This window comes from Oryzias melastigma, linkage group LG1 (assembly GCF_002922805.2).
Source record: "Oryzias melastigma strain HK-1 linkage group LG1, ASM292280v2, whole genome shotgun sequence".
In the NCBI taxonomy this organism is placed as follows: domain Eukaryota; kingdom Metazoa; phylum Chordata; class Actinopteri; order Beloniformes; family Adrianichthyidae; genus Oryzias; species Oryzias melastigma.
This window is the reverse complement of record NC_050512.1, coordinates 10,242,438-10,259,745: the sequence shown is the minus strand read 5'-3', so window position 1 is coordinate 10,259,745 and position 17,308 is coordinate 10,242,438. Positions and strand designations below refer to the sequence as shown.

Below are 17,308 nucleotides of genomic sequence, written 5' to 3'. Positions count from 1 at the left end.
ACTAGGAATGTTTTTAAATAGATAAAAACATGATCGAAGCGGGACTTTAGGTTTTAAGGGTTTTTTAAAAATCATCTTGTTGCAATTAGAAGGCAGCTATAGTTCCAACACTTGCATCTAAACATCAAACTCATATTAAGGCTGATTCAGCAATGGCTCCATGTTTGATGCTGTGATTGATGTTCTTCAATTTGCAACTGCAGATATAGCAGAGTATGTGCCAAACTGAGTGAGACCCAGCTTATGTCATGATTAATGGCCTGTTAGTGAGATAAGCTTCCTGACTGGCATGTGTTTTTGAATGATGTCATGTGTGCCCTGAATTCAAGCTGCTTTATTGTAAACATGAGCTGTGCTCTTAACCTGAAACTGGAGCTATTACATTGCTTGTCAGTGAGGGTTCTGTTATGGGGAAGGAGTTTTTTTTTCTTTTTTTTGGCAGTGACAGGTCTCTCAACAGAGCAGAATGAACTTTGCCCAAACTTAAACGAGTTCCATATTTTCCCCGTCTTGCAAAGGCTTTTCAGCAGAGTCCCCCTCCCCTGATGCATTGGACGTGTCTGCAGCTGCTTCAGAACGGCAGAAATAATGTCAGCGAAACAGGCCCGGTCTTGTAAACGTCACCGAGCAGACAGAGTGGTGCTGCTCTGAACTGAACCGCAAACAGTTAAAAATCTGATTTCCAGTTCCAGGGAATAATACAGCCTTTGTTTCTGGGTCATGAACCAGTCAAGGTCAGTGCTTCTTAACCGAGCCAAGCAAACACACATGCAGCTTAGTTTGCACTAATTGATTCTCCTTCCAGAGGCAAGAATGAGCATGAGTGTGTGGATACGTGGGAGTGCGTCTGTGTTTGTGTGTGTGTGTTTACTTTAAAGGATCTGTCAGGAGTCAAGCTAAATAGATAAGTGACAAAGTAAACACTCATTCCTCTCAAATGCCAGAAGTCTTTTACAAGGACATTTTTCTGCACTCAAACATTGGCTGTTTTTGCAGTTTTTAATTACAATTTAAACGCAGTTTGAAATTATAATTCAGTAAGAACTGCATGTGTGTGTTTGTGAGAGATTTTCTGTGCAGTTTTCAGCAGTAAATCCATCCACACACTTGGCTAATGAGATGATCCAGCTGCAATGAACGGTTGGTAAAGCTTTGCAGGCCTCCTTCAGCTTCTGTGTATGCATTGTTGTGTGTGCATGTGAGGGATTAAGTAGGTGTAGCAGTTTCAACAGTGATTATGGTGCTAAGTGGTGTTTGCACGCGGCAAATTGAATCTGGAGATGTGCAATGGCAAATAACACCACTGATTGTTGCTGATTTCCCTGTAAAAATCTGTCATGTGTTCAGATTTGTGGGTGATTTTTGACAACCTAATATTTGTAGGTTTTGTAAAGACATAAGTCCTGTGAACAAAGTCTGCAGATGTTACTGTACTAAAATTATTAAGAGCTTCTGATACAGTTTCATATATTTTTGTTTGAGTATTTATTGGCTTTGCCACTGACAATTCCCCTAAGGGTGGATATGGGTTTTCTACAGGTGAAAAATAGGGAAATCTGTACGGGGGACGCAGGTGGCTAGCACAAAACTTTAAGGGTGTATTCAGACACATTTGGTCTGCTTACAGTGAACCAGAGTTAGTTTCTCCTGATAATCTGGAACAAATTTTCAGTCTGAATACACGCAAGTAAACCTTGTTCTGTGACCAGGGACCGCTCCTACGAGGTGGTCTCTGTTCGTTTCCAACCTGACTGAACTTCAGTTCCCTCTGAGATTCCTCAGTCTGAATACGAAGCGGTCCTGGAGTGGAATCACTGAACCAAAATGACCACCAAAAAAAGTAGAAATGAAGCAACAGGACAAATTTAAACCAATGATTGTCGTTCTATCAAACAAGAAGCTCCAACTCCTTTCTCATTAGAACGTTTGTTTTAACACTGCTAAAATGCTTCTCACATGTTTTTCTGTGTCTCTTTAAGCGGCATGTGGCTACCACTGCTGTGACGTCATCCCAAGATCCAGTTCCTTGAGAGAATTCTCCTAAAAACAATGCTATAAGACCACAAAGAAGAGACACAGCAACTCATTGAAATGTGGTCGTCATAAAGACTTGTTAGCATACCTCATAGCTGTAGCGTCCACAGCACTTCCTTGCAGTTTGTTTCCACTGTATCAAAGCGGCAATAAAAAATTTAAAACCTGGCCTTCATACAGACATTCAAAACTGATCAGCAAACAAGTTTGAATAAGTTAACGATCCTGTCAAGGATTTGCTAACCGCAGCACCTCCATCCTTCTCTTTTTTCTTTGGCCCGCCCCCGTAACTTCTGGCCAATGACTGAAGAGATCTTTAGTCATGTGGTTTTGTTTACAAGTTTTGGTCTGGAATAGAAATTTCTGGTAGACGCCAGTCTAAATACAGACCAAATGCAAGGTTTTGGACTCAGTCCAGACCAAATTACGCGGAATCGGTTTGGAGCAAACCATTTTTCCATCCTGAATACGCCCTAAGATCATAGATGTCTCAGTGATCCTGTAGATCCAACATGTTCATTCATACATGAATGCTCTCCTACAGACATGCGTCGGGCAAATGGTCGTAGTGAACACTTTAACGATACGTAAGGGTAAGTAAGGGAGCAAATAGGTGAGACGCAGGCACATCGTACGGATTTTTTTTTTTCAACCCACTCCGATACCTACGCACCAGGCCTCTTTTAGTGCTGTTCAAGTGATAAATGTACTCTATGCACTCCATGTCTACAACCTGAGGAAATTAGACAATCAGAGTGTAGTTTGTGCCTCAAATGACCTGCAAGACACACCTGCTCTCCTTTTAAGATGCTGCTGCACACGTGCCCGACCCTCCATTAGCCAACAACCCAACCCAGAACCCTCAAATTACTCCTGCAAAAAAATGCTCAAGTGTAAAAATGGCAAAAGGCTTTTTTTTATGCGGTGCTTTTCTACTTTCCTTGAAAGCCCAAAGAGCTTTACAGTCACAGTTCCATGGACCCATCCACATATATGGCAGCTCCACCGATGATCATTGGTGTCAAGCTATAACCAGCAGGAGCAATAGATGGTTCAGTTTGTTGCCCAAGGACACTTCAATGCATGGGCATGCAGGGCTGGAGCAGAACTTGCAATTTCTGATCAGAAGTTGCACTACGGCCACCCCAGAAACAAATACTTCAGTACATTTAAACCTGCATAGAAGCCAATTTATCATTCTATACATTATTCCCCCGACTGTTGTTAAGACTGTGGAGTAATATCCATATACAAAGGTGTGCATGTGCGTGGAACTCACTGCAACGTTTTTAGATTCTAGCTGTAAGACATTTTAAATCAGCATTTTTGAAATCTGCTTGAATTAGATCAATATAACTGCAGTCTTAGGTGAATGGATGCCACCTGTCCAAAATATGTAAAATACATAAAAAGACAGGATTTATAAAACTAAATCTTAACAATTTTTTCTGAAAGCTTGCTAAAACTGTAAACATAATTAGCTAAGTAAAATCTTGAGTTGATGGGCGATGAATAGAAAACTAACAACAGAATCAGTTGCTTCAAGTCCACAAGGTAAAAACTCAGCATAATGTGTTTAACTCATATAAGGAAAAATTAAAACGTTTGCACATGGGAGGGAAAAAAACAAGAAATAATGAAAAAAGGTTTTATCTTTGAAAGATTGAACAAATTTGTCATTGTGTTAATAAGACATGAAGGCAGGACATTGATGGCTGCCTGTTGCCTGCTGGCACACCTGCGTGAAGCTAACTGCAGGTGGAAGGCTTATTTCAAGCTGCTGACAGACAGGAAAGGCTTGGAGGCAATGACGTGTAACAACACAGGACAGACAAGCTTCAGATTCATCGCGCTGTTTTTCTTGCAGCACACATTCATACTAAGTTAATCCAGGTATTTATTATTTTGTTATCACTTCACCGCTATCGACAAAAGCTTCCCCTAATTAGGGGGGCGGGGAGGAAAACGATCCTCACGTAAACATAACCAGTTTGGTGAACTCCTGCTGGAAAAGCACAAGCGTTTCTACTTCTTTTTTGTCTACTTGTCAACTGTCATTTTCCACTGGAGTATCAAGACATGTTCTTATGCTTAACTTGTCCTTCAATAAAACATGCTGTCATTTTGTATATATTTCATTTTTTTATTTTTAAAAAGAATGTTTTTGAGAGGAAATACTTGAAATTTTCACAACCTGAATGCTCTCTACATGCTTTAGGAATTTCCCTCATCATTTAAATGCAAAGACCTGACAGGAAAGACTGTCTTTTTAATCAGGTGTGTTGAAAGATTTAATTCAATTTTATTTATAAAGCCCAATATCACAAAAATAATTGTCAATCGGAAGGAAATTTTAATCTGAATGAGCCTGACCAGGTCAGAGTATAGCAAATGGATGTTTATCCATTTTTATTCCGATACTTGTGTCCACACAAACGTAGTTCCTGTTTTTTTCAGGTCTTTCTAAAATGCGAGGGGTAGATGTCAGCATCTGCTGCTTTTTATTAACAGTAAAATACGTAAATACTTACAGGCTGTAAAGTTTGTAGATCACCGATAACATAATTTTTTTTTTTTGGTAAATCAGCAAGAAAAGTAAAAAAAAAGACCTTCAGAAGGCACCCAAAGTCATTTAATTGGCAGAAAAACAAAACAAATATTCATATTTAAAAAAACTAAAGCAGGTTTAAAGTGAGCTAAAGGTGTGATAATATGACAGTGTTTATCCAACGAAAGGAAGTGTTTTTGATATCAGAATAATCAATTTGCCACAGTTGTTCGTTTTATCATAGATAATGTCTGCATGCGTATCAGACACCACTAATCTGGGTTGGCCTTTACGGTCATACACTTGCACTTCAACACTTATTGCACATACAAAACAATCTTAGCTGTTTAAATCTCTATAAGACTGAGCAACACTTAGAACCCGTTTTCTTGAACTGACTAAGAACAAGATGAAACAAGCTGTTACACAACAGCAGAAGGGTTTAACAACACCACACGGACCAGAACTTGAAATGTCTTACACATAATCTTTACCACTTGTAAAAGTGCAGTGAGTAAACTCAGCCACAGACATTCACAAACAACAAACGCTGAAAGGTATTGTGTTTTAATAATGTGCATCGGATACTAAAGCTGAGCCCATTTGAGGCCAATCGCAAAAGTATAAAGACATCAAACTGACAACTTTGCATCACACATGCAAGTGAATAGTAAAGGTGAAGGCCTAAATTATAATGAATTTTGAGCAACATTAACTTGTGCCTCTAAAAACTTTTCGATTTTAACATTTTGCGCAAAAAGCTTCCAAACATTAATCCCAACAACTGGATACACATTTGGTAAATTACTTTAAAAGCATGAATTGAAGGAGTTATTGCATCTGCCAACTATTAGGATTGATTTAAACCTTGTGTTTGTTCATGAGCAACATAATGTAAAAGCCTTGCACACACTTGTTTCTACAGTTGTGCACACACTGCGGTGTGGTACACAGACACACAGGAGTTTGGGAGCACTAAAAGGGTTTTCTGTCCAAAGAAGAACCAGTGTTAGTTCATAGTTGGTGTTAGTGCTTTGCTGGTTTAGCAAAGACTTTTCTGAAGAATTGGTCATAACCTTCAGACTCACCAACAGCTTTTTACCACAAGAATCTTGTTTCTATTGGACATTTATGTATGGACTTGTTGATTTTTTTGGCAAATCTCTTTTTTTGGAAGTATGGGGATAAGTTTGTGTGGAGTTAGAAGTGAAGATGGGAGGTAGTCGGGGGTCAGGAGAGTTAGGTGTAGTGGGGTTGCTTTTTATTTATTTACCTTTTATTCCTTCATATATTTGTGTTTTATCAGAATTGTATTCTATTGTTCTTAACTTCACTCTTATGTTCTCATGAAACGCTATTTCACTTTGCAACACTACTGTATGACAATAAAGCTTTGTTGATTGAAAATGTGGTTACAGAACTGAAAATGAGAAATTCTCGAGGAGTAAACATCACCCTGCAGCCTGACGAGTGGCAATAATCCACTCTAGGAAGTTTGTAAATTTGAAAGGTCTCTGTAAACAAGGAGTTTATCATGTCACGATCATAAACGACTGCAAATTGAAGTTGAACAAAAGCAGCTGACCTGTTGTGTACTGTGAAACAAAGACGAGCTTAGGGGGCTACTGGCAGAGTTTTCATCCAAAAACTGAGATTTCGGGGGTTCAAATACACGGTTGATTGAAAGGCAATTAAGAAGGTGGCCCTATGCCCTCCTAATGCTTCCAAAGCGCAACTGCAAGTGCAGTTTACAAATTTCCAACACTTACTTGTGTGACAACTAATGGAGCTTTAAAAATGTAAGTTAGTTTTTTAGTCCCACCTACTTTTGATCTGTTGTAAAAGCGTCACCAATGTTCTTTTAACTATGAGTACCGTATATCTTCTAATAGTAGCCCAAGCGTTTATTCCAAAAGAATGGCATTTATTAGAGATATTCTTAGATCATTTCTTATAAGTATTTCAATTACTTTGAGAGTTTGAGCAACAGTGTTAAACCTGCTTTCTGTCATGCACATGGAGCTATTAAAACAATAAATTCCTCCTTCATCTCTCACTCTTTTCTACCCCCCCTAGCTTCACCTCCAACACTCCCCCTTCTGTTGCCCCTCTCTCCTATACTGCTACCTTTCTCTTATCACAGGGGAGGACAGAGGTTTATGTGGGCCTCTCATTCTGTCTCACAGTGAGGGATGGCTGCAGTGTATTGTGGGTAACAGGATCCAGCTGTGTTGTAGACTCTGTTTGCGTGTGCTGGTGTGAGGAATGTGTGTGACCACACAGCTGTGTGGACGTGTGTGCAGGTTGTTGGTGTGTGTTGACCAGCTTCATGTCATCCTGACAGTGCTAACTCTCTGTGATCCTTTGCCCGTATCTTATATCAGCAGCAGTGGATGTACAGTGCTGAGAACCCTCAGCAGGGCTGCAGAAAACTGTCACTGTGGATTAAGAGAGCAAATTGAACTTGTTTTGCAGCTATTTCAGTGTAATGCAGTGCTGACTCCTCACAGAGTGTTAAGTGCACCCCATGTTTTGATGACTGCGGTTAGCAACACTCGTGGCAGATTCTTGGCTGCAGGATTCAGGCATTCGCTTCTTTCTAAACAACAAAGGAGGGCCAGGAAGGTAGAAGAGACAGCTCTGAAAATTTATTTTTGACTATTTCTACATTTTTAGTCTCGCTGGAATCCTTCAAAAATTATTTATAACACAGGTTGGGTTAAATGTCTGCATAGACAAACAAAAAACAACATGTGTCAGAGTTGTTGCCTGTACAAAAAAACTATAATAAACTATTTAAAGTTTTAACAGGCTAGGTTAAATATATGTTTATTTAAAAAGCAAAAAGAGAATCTGCATTTAGATCTCATTTTGAACTGAACTGAGTGATTCACACATGCAGTACCCTTCCAACTTGAACCTTTTAGCTTCAAGATAGAAGCTCACTTAAAAAAGAAATGGGGTGCCTGTTTAGTTTTACGAGGAATCACATGGAGAATATCATTGATAAGCGCGATCGTTGACCGAATTTTAAATTACAACGACCTTAGAGTTTTTCAGCAAGCTCCGATTTGATTCTCTGAAAATGACAGCATCATTTGTGGATCTTTTTTCCATTCACTGACAGTCACACCCATTGACAAGCCTGGCTCAGATGAGGCAATTCTTTATATTTTCATTTTAGAGTTCGATGAAAGAGAGTTACGCAATGTCTTTGACCAGATTTTATACAAAGAAATCACAGTTCATTGACTAGTTTGGCTCATTTAGTTTAAGATATTTGTGTTTTCCTCTCCATTTATTTGCTACACAAGAAGACCATAGGGATTTCTACCAGCGTTCACCCAAAATCTACTCAAGTCTAAGCAGATCTCTGTGAACATGGCCTTCACAAAATGCAATCTGACTCTTTGATCTTCCTGAATCCTCCTCCACGTGACCCCATCTCTTGACAACTCCTCTTTCAAAATGCCAAACATGCTTTATATTTGGTCAATATCAGGGTGCTCTCTGTAAGCCTCAGAAGTCCGATCTCTGAGGAACTTTTCATGGGTTCATGATTGAATACATGGATTTGTTTGATATGTCACATTTTGATTATGACAATGCGCGGTGTTTTCAGACATAAACTAAACTTTTTCCCTTTTAACTACTCCATTGTCTTGTGCTATTGTACATGACACACAATACTCTGTTTACTTTAAAACTGTCAACTATAAAGTCTATCCAATCATCTTTTGATCGATTTTAAAAGCATTCCTAGTGCTCTTTGAATTATGATTATGCCATTTTAGCCAAAATTAAAAAAACTCACTCACTCCCTCAATCTAACATTACCCGTTTTGAGCCAGATGCCAGCTTGGATAAGGAGAATAAAAATGCACATGGATCTAGTCGTCCAAAAGTGGACGCATCAGAAATGTTTTATGCATGAGGCTCCTGGCCTCCCCAGTGTATATTCTACATCACAAATACACTCTTTTCCAAACAGAATTGTTTGTCTTCTCCTAAGTCACAACAACTTGAATAAGGAAATACTCAGAAATGCAATTTTTAGCATTACTTTGTTATATATGTCCTCCAGTATTAGAAAAATGCAACATTAAAAACACCAAAAACATGACTTTCCTTGGAGCAGGTCTCTAATGTCAGACTCCTGCTTACCAACTTGAAGCTTCTCTTTTCTGATGACAAACGGCAAAGATTTGGGCCGGCAGGACTCCAGGAAATGAATAGGCGTTAAAGATTTGATTGATAGTACACCAGGATGGACACACCCACTCATGATCTCCTTCTGTGCTATATATAAGCTCATTTCTGGTTTTGCACTCTCCTTTTTTTTTTTTTAATCCAGAATTACCACTCCTTTCTTATTTATTTAGAAATCTATACATTTGTCTTTGCATCAGCATTACCCTTAAAGGTCAAGCAGCTTTTTCTTTCTGAAAACATTAACTGAACTCACGCTGAAAAAGTTCTGGATTCCAGAAAACAGAAACAAAACTGAGGCATTCATAACTCCCATTCTAACATTAGTCACTGAAGCAGCAGGCTCTGCAAGTTGTCAGCATGTGGACTTTTCTTTTGTGTTTCTTTGTTTTGTTTCCGTCTGGAACCTAATGTCTGATAGTAGCAGTAATAATACACGCTTTTTCTCTTGGTTAATGTGACAATGTGGTTTGGTAACTTTTAGCCTTTGCAATTGTCTTAATATATGAGCACAGCACCATGCAATCTGTCAAAGTGTAAAAGAAATGACCTCGTCTTACCTCTTGTTGGTGACACATGTCATGAGGTACCTCCACCTCTCAAGAGGATAATCATTTCCACCAACTATTCTTTGTGTCTTAACTTTTGTGGTCAACAACAAAGGTTTAAAGCCATAAGCTTTGTTTGGAAATGTAATTAAATGTGTCCCAACAGCTTTTGAAGGAGGTCTCTCGCTTAACACACCCAATAACAGGTCAACTGTATTATATGGGATAATATAATCATCCTTTTCATTAGAATCTGAGCTTATTCATTTTGAGGAGAAAAAAAAATGCTTTGGCTTTGCGTATAAAAGGGAACAGTGGCAAGAAGCCAAGGATAGATTGTAGAAATTTCATGGAAATTATTGTGTTTCCCCTCATTTTCTACCTCAGAAGTCATGGAAAAGTCATGAGTGCAAAAGTCAACCTTCCAAGGGAAAGGAGGGGAGGGCAGATAGAACAAGAAATAAAGATAAAAACTATACTTAGAAAAGGTATATTGGGATTGAATACAAGGACTAAAAAAAATCAGTACTTTCATATTTTTATGCTTGAAAAATCACATTCAGAGCCTTATTTTTTGGTGAATACTGCCAGAATTTTAATTCTATAGTACAATAATATAGAATATTATTGTGTATTAATATGATTTTCTTGACTGAAAACGTTTTCTCATTCTAAATGAAATACGTGTTCTGACTTTTTATTTTAGAATGATAGACATTGAAAATCATGATTTGAAAACACAGTTTTTCGCTTTTTATACTTTTTATATACTATCCAGTTAGTAAACTAATTTTAATTAACACAAGTCTTTTATCGCTTTTTTGTGTTTTTCAGAGTTGAGGGCTGTCATCATCATCATGCTGCTCTACTTCCTGCTATGCCTCTTGCCTGCAGTGGCATTTTCCTGGAACTGTCCTGAGGATTGTACATGTGAAAATGGGGTTTCCATATTCTGCATTCAACGACACTCAAGCACAGTGCCCCGTGTCCCCATTACAACCCAGAAGCTCTACATTTTCCAGAACGGCATTGCCACAGTTTCCAAGGAAGACTTCAAAGGCCTGGTTGAGCTGGAGCTGCTAGATCTAAGTCAAAATGAGCTGGCAGAAATTCCTGATGGGGCATTTGAGATGCTGTCAAAACTGAAGAACTTAGATCTGTCCTCTAACCAAATTACGCACATTTCCAAAGACAGTTTCTCTGGCCTGGTCCAGTTGGAGAGGCTGTATCTCTCTGCCAATAACATCCAGAGCATTCATATGGATGCTTTTGAAGATTTGGAGATGCTGCTGGAACTCAAGCTGCAAGGAAACCGGCTCACATCCCTGCCTCACATGGATTTCCCAAAGCTTCTTCTTCTAGATCTCAGCAACAATAACATCCCAAACCTGGGACCTTCAGACCTCCAGACTCCACACCTAGAAGCCCTCAAAGTGTCATCTTTAGGGCTTACCACTTTGGACGAAGAACTTATAGCCTCACTGAGAAACCTCCATGAACTGGATTTGTCACTAAACAAGCTGCAAGAAGTACCCAAGGCGCTAAAGTTGGACTCCCTCAAAGGACTGATAAAACTAAACCTGGCTGCCAACCCGCTGCTGGAGTTTAAGCAGACTGATTTGTTAAAACTGACTGGACTTCAAGAGCTGGATCTCAGTGGTCTTAATCTCCAGGGATTTTCTGAGGGATTTTTTGATACTTTCCCAAAGTTGGCGTACTTGACAGCAGCTGAGAACCCGTTCAACTGCTTATGTCCGTTAGCATGGGTTCCTGTCTGGCTAAAAGAGAGGGAAGTCACTCTTGGGAGGCAATATGAAACCAGGTGCCACTTTCCTTTAGCAAATGCTGGTAAAATGCTTTCAGATCTGGATCACAAAGATTTTGGATGTCCACCAACAACAACGGAATCTTTTGGCTCGCCCATTGCAAACACTGTTGTCTCCCAGATGTCAACTCCATCTCCAGAAATCACCCGTACCAATGCTATTCCTCCACCTCCTCCACCTAGTGAGGAAACCATCGCCTCGAAAACAGACATCTACCTTCCTCCACTTAAATTCCCAGTCTCCCCTAGTTCTGCAAGTGACAAATACAAGCATTTCTTTTGCCCTCCAAACATCTGCCTTAACGGGGGTACTTGTAATTTTGACTCACAAGGCCAACTGAGCTGTTTGTGTCCCTCGGGAGCATTGGGCCTCTATTGCGAAAACTTGAACGAAGCCAACGAGCCACAGCCTTCACCAGCAGAAGTTTCTGAAGCTGTCCCTGTAGTGCCTGATAAAGTGGATGTCATCATTTCACGGCAGGTCACCTCCACATCGATCCTTCTTGATTTTCACCGCTTCATTGAAACACAACCACACATCCGTGGCATCAAGTTAACCTACCGAAACCTTTCAGGACCTGACCGCCGCCCTATAGTATTGAGCTTACCGACTTCATACCCCGAATATACTTTGCGGGGATTAAGACCCAATTGCACCTACTCTGTTTGCGCCAGTCCGCTTGGTGAGAAACCCAGTTCAAGGGGAAATAGCTCTGTAGAATTGGGGTCATGCACAGAGGCTCGCACGGAGGACATCCTGATGGCCTCCCCAGAGCCACTGTTGAAAGAAAAGGCTTCTTGGACATCCACTCTTATCTCATCGGTAGCTGCTCTGGTTTTAGGGCTAGCTGTGGTGATTGGGACGATAGTCTCCCTCCGAAAGAGACATCAAGCAAGGGCAGGATTAGAGCAAGAGCTTGGCACTCCTGAACCTGATCCCATGGACTTGGAGGGTATAAAAGTTTGCCTGGAAAATGGGGTAAATGGCAAACTACCCCTCAAGCAGCCAGATGCAGATTTTTGCCAGCCTCCTCAGTGCCCGCAGTTGCAAAATGGCAATTTAGACTATGAAGCACCCTTAATCCAAGGACACTGTCAATCAAATAACAATCTACCATCTCTAAAACCGTCATATTTCTAATGGTTGTACAGTTTGTTTTTTTATTAAAGATCCCACTGGGAGCTCCAGATCCTGAAGGAGATTTTAGTGGTTTTGTAGTCTTCAGAGGTACATTAGATGTTCACAGGTGGAGAAAGGGCACTTACTTTCCTCTGTTAAAGGCAAGATTACAGAACGGGTTGCATGATCTCCTTAAAAGACAATAAAAGTTGCATTAGCAGCTACAGCACAGTGGAAATCCGCTCAACCACTTTTGAAAAATGAGAAGAACTGGCTAAACTTTGTGAGACTTGGATTATCGAAGAACTCAACCATGGAACTAAAGTGCAATCATGTCATCTTAGAATTGGGGAGAATATGAATAATCTGTCTTTCATTGACTCAAATGTATAATGCTTTTTTATGCTTTGTTTTTTTTTGGAAAAAAATGTAAAAGAACTGTAATCCTGTTGCTGGATTTGGGAGACTTTGGATATTTGGGCCCAGAACTGGAGAACTCACTGGGGCTCAAATAATCCATAGAAAATATCACGAACAATCACTCTTCCAGGTTTTAAAATGGATTTTCAATCAACAACAAATACACAGAGGATCATGAAAAGAACTTGCACTGAAATATTCATTTACTCCCAAATGTGCCACAAAGCAATTTCCACAAGAAACGGATGTTTATGTTTGTTGACTCAAAGTTGATGTCATATATTATGAGGCACACTTTGAAGTTTCCTGAACTGGTTTGAACTCTTCCATGTCAACAAACGAACTAAGGCTCTTCACGTCGGAATTTGAGTCATTTGGAATTACATTTGCTGTGAAAAGGGTATATAAGAATAGCCTTGTACATGGACAAAAAAAGCTGTTTTAGTAGTTGGCATAATTGTGTTGTATACTTTTGTATTTTTTGTGTTTTTTTATCTATTTCAGTATAGCTTTTGTTGTGAGCTGATACAATAACTGTTCAAAAACTGCTTTTACCAGCATTAATTCTGTTACCATTTCTGTATTTAAGCCTGAAAAACTAACATAAAAAACTAATGTTGCTCAAAGCAGAATTAAATAACACCATAGTTTCTTGCAAATCAGTTCTAATGAATTTTAATGTAAGTCAGTCAAAGCTGCAAATGAAGCAGAATGCATATATTTGTATATAGCTATGGATCTCACCAAGTGAATGTAACTGTCAGACACTTTATTTTCATTGCCAGGCCTGCCAATGCTTCATTACGTCATGGCCATTAAATCTGTCAGACTTTTTATGATTAATAAAACTGTTAAAAGTTGGTTCAAAGGCTTTTTGGTTGCAGAGCTCACTCCTTTGAAACAGCAAGTGTTTGGTGAAAACAGAAAGGGAGTTCAAAGATAGTCTAGTCAATGGACCATATCCGTTTCCTCTTGTTAACTCTGCAGTAGCTTTTTGTTCTGGAAGTCTCTTTTTGGTTCACTTTTACCAACATTTGTGTTCTGGTCTAACAGTGGTTAGTAACTGTGAGCTTGGAGACGGTTTTGTTTGTTAACTGTTAACCAGACTGTGAAACAAGCAGGCTAAATGCAGCTGTTTGATGAATTCTCCCTGGGGGTTCTTTTTTATGTCTCCAGGTGTAATGGTCTTTTATGTTTGATTGTGTTTGATTCATATTTTTGATGCATTCACCCATACTTCCCTCAATTTGATCAAACTAGAATACTTTTTAATCTGTTTTGTGGCGTTTTAGAGAGAAAAGATTCTGACTAGCTGAAAGATTACACAACTAGTGATATGTCTGAATTCCCTCACTATGCTGCAACCCCAAAATACTGTACACTGTAGACCATCTAGTGCCCTTGATGTTAACGTAACTTGGACACATGCTCAAACAGAAAACTTGACATCTAATAAACACAAATATTTTACAAAGACTATTTATGAATCCACTGTGTTTTGAAGGTGAAAACTAAATAAAAAAAATACATTTAAATTCATTTTTTTCTAGTCAGAAATTGCTCAAACGCAATGCATTGTGGTCAATATTTGCCAGTCTGTTGAGCACCGATGCTCACTAGTTTTTTGTGGAAATTTCTGGAAAATTTTGAAGGCGCTGGATTTTGGATCGGTAGATGTGGACATGGTGCCCTAAGTAGTGGGGGAATTTGGACACAATCCAGGTGTTTTCTGATATTCTTTCTGTACGTATGTCTGTTTATGTGGTCCAAATTCCATAAAAGTTGGGATGTTTTTAGCTGTTAACACTATGTAGGAACTAAAATCAACTGCAATATTTTTATGTCCAGCAGTACATAATAAATATTAGTAATGTTTTCATTGAGAGACCAATTCAATTGAATTTGAAACTATTCCTATTTAACATTTGCATAGAAGACTTTTCCTCTCAGTTCGATTGCAGATGACAGTTGCTGTTCCAGCTGAGGGCCCAAATACCATAAACACCCAACACAGGTCTTCAGCCTCATTCCCTACACACAGGGATTTCTCCAGTTTCTTTGAAATTTTAAGTAATTAAGCATATTGCAACGTAGATGATGGAGTTTATGTTGAGGAGTATTTTAAGTATTCCACAACATTTTCAGGCACTTGTTTACAGATCAAAATGGTTCCTCCCATCTTTTCTTTCACCTCTAAACATTTCTCATTTGATTAATCAGATTTAAAATTGTATTAAAAAAGATGGTTATTTAAACCATTTGTTGACTTTGGCCCAATTCTTTTTCCATCAAAATTAGAAAGAGCTTAACTTGTGGATAAAAGTTGACCATTTTCTAGTTAAAACATCTTTGTTATCCATCCTCAGCTGCAAAGAAAATCTTAATTCATGTGATTTTTAAATTTTCTAGTTATTTTTGTTTAAAAAAAAAAAGTCCCAACCTTTTAGGAATTGTACACGTGCATTCTATAGCTATGTTCTCCATTGAGATTGTATTAAAATCTTTCTGACACAACCACAGGAGTTCACATGATTAATCCAGCATATCTGTAACTGGAAACTCTGCAGTGACAATGGCAGGACTTTTTATATTTTTAATCATGGCATGTCTTTTATCCTAATGTGTGTCTTATTTTTAAATAATCTTTTGAGTATTTTTATTATTATTTTTTGCAAGAAGACAATGTTGGGAAATGAACAGTATTAAAATTTCTTACTGATAACAGATGTGTAGTTTTTTTTCTTTGATACGCTTAATATGTTTAATACTGCAGTAATGCACAGTTTAAACTTTGTCAATACCCTAGAGATGGTTTTGTTAAAAGAAATAATCCTGGTAGACCTTTTAATTTAAGACTCAGACCAACTTGTCTCTCACTGTGAGAGCATCTATTCCTATTATGTTTCCGTCGTGCATTACTTGACCTTTCTGGATCAGGTTCTACCTTTGGAAACAAAGAAAGACCTCAGAACCTCATGAGACATGTGTCTTTCCTCTGCGTCTTCAACTGTTTCTAAGAAGTTGCTGTCTTTGTAAATGGAATAATCTCTTCTACTGAATTGTTTTGTCTTTAGGTTTACCTCAAGGTCCATTAAACCTAACCAGTTTAGATAACTAAAACATTGTTGTTGCTTTCTCTCATACTTTACAGTCCTTGTCCAATCATCTTTTGATCTATTTGCAAATCAGTTTCTACGTCACAGCTTTCATCTGCTCCTGATTCACAAAAATTTGAATAAAGAAATACTCAAGAACAAAATTTTAAGCATAAAATATATTATGTGTCCGCCATCAAAATATATAAAAAAAATATTCAAAAATTCCAAAAAACATTTTTTATTGGAGTGTGTCTTTAACTAAAATATTAAATTACTTAATCTTAATTGTGACACTATAACGATTCTTGAAATAAAGCAAAAAAGCAGATCAGTTTAAAATTCTCATTACTGGGCTCAATTAAGAATTGTGATTAAACAAATAACAAAAAACAAAACATTAGTTTTACAGGTTTAAGCCATTTTTATGTTTCCACTTCAGTTTGCAGTTTACAATATTTTTCAATAAGTGGTTGTGTTAGTTAAATACATACGGAAGAGGATTAGGGCCATGGAAGAAAAAAAAAACTTTTTTTCTCAGAATTCTGAGATTAAAGTCAGAATTTTCCATGGCCTTTTTTTTCCCATGGCCCTAATCCTCTTCCGTAAATTAACTTTTGAGGTTCTTTAGCTACATATTTGTGTAAAAATTATTGAACAAATGTAGTAAAAATGCTTTTATGTGAGGGATGTAAAAAAGTCACCTGAACAACAAGTTACAGCAGTCTTTTCTGGGAACAGCTGTGCTTTGTTCTAAAAACTTGAGCATGTTAAACTTTTTATTTTTGAAACTCTTGTCAATGAAGTTGCATTAAAAGCAGTTCAAGATGTTTGACAAAAATAATAGTAAACATGACAGTAAAGATACAGTAAAAACAAAATAAGACTCAAATTATCACAATGATTCTTAGTGTAAAAAAAATCTTCAACAAATTCAGGTTTGTTGCTAAATATCATGAAGGATTATTTTTCCTTTTTGCAGTTTAGTGATAATTTATTTACATCAAATCATTGTTTCATTCTTTTCAGCTCTACTTGGATTGCTGCTTCCATGTGTCATTATTACTTATGTGAAAAAAATGTCCCACTGGACGGAGGACCCAGGAAACGTTGGAGAGACTGCGTCTCTCGACTGGCCTGGGAACGCCTCTGGGTCTCCCCAGGGGGGCTGGAGGAAGTGACCGGGGAGAGGGAAGTCTGGCCATCTTTTAGATTCCTGTCCAGAAGAGCGGAAGCAGATGGGTGGATGTATTGTTGGAAAACAAGACACCTTTTAACCATCAGATCCACCAACAATGTCATTTATATACACATTAAATTACTTTGGTTCTACGACAGACCCTTGTGGCACTCCACATGTTATATAGCAGATATTTGACTAAGTGTCATATATTTTCTTCTTTTAATTTAGCTTATTTTATAACATTTTTCAATTAAAATATATTTATTTGGGCTTATGTACAAACAAAAGGCTTACTTTGGTGGCAGAGAGGATGATATAAGGTCAAT

The 17,308-nt window shown here is 38.2% G+C and overlaps 1 protein-coding gene across 1 annotated transcript in view; it reads left to right on the top strand.

The window, feature by feature from the left end:
- The window catches only part of vasna (vasorin a), a 33,058-nt gene extending 17,628 nt beyond the window's left edge, over positions 1 to 15,430 (top strand). The window contains exon 2 of the mRNA XM_036214369.1: positions 10,174 to 15,430. Within this exon, the coding sequence (XP_036070262.1) occupies positions 10,174 to 12,305 (2,132 nt within the window). The 3' untranslated portion in view covers positions 12,306 to 15,430. The remainder of the gene's footprint in view (positions 1 to 10,173) is intronic.
- Positions 15,431 to 17,308: the final 1,878 nt, after the last annotated feature.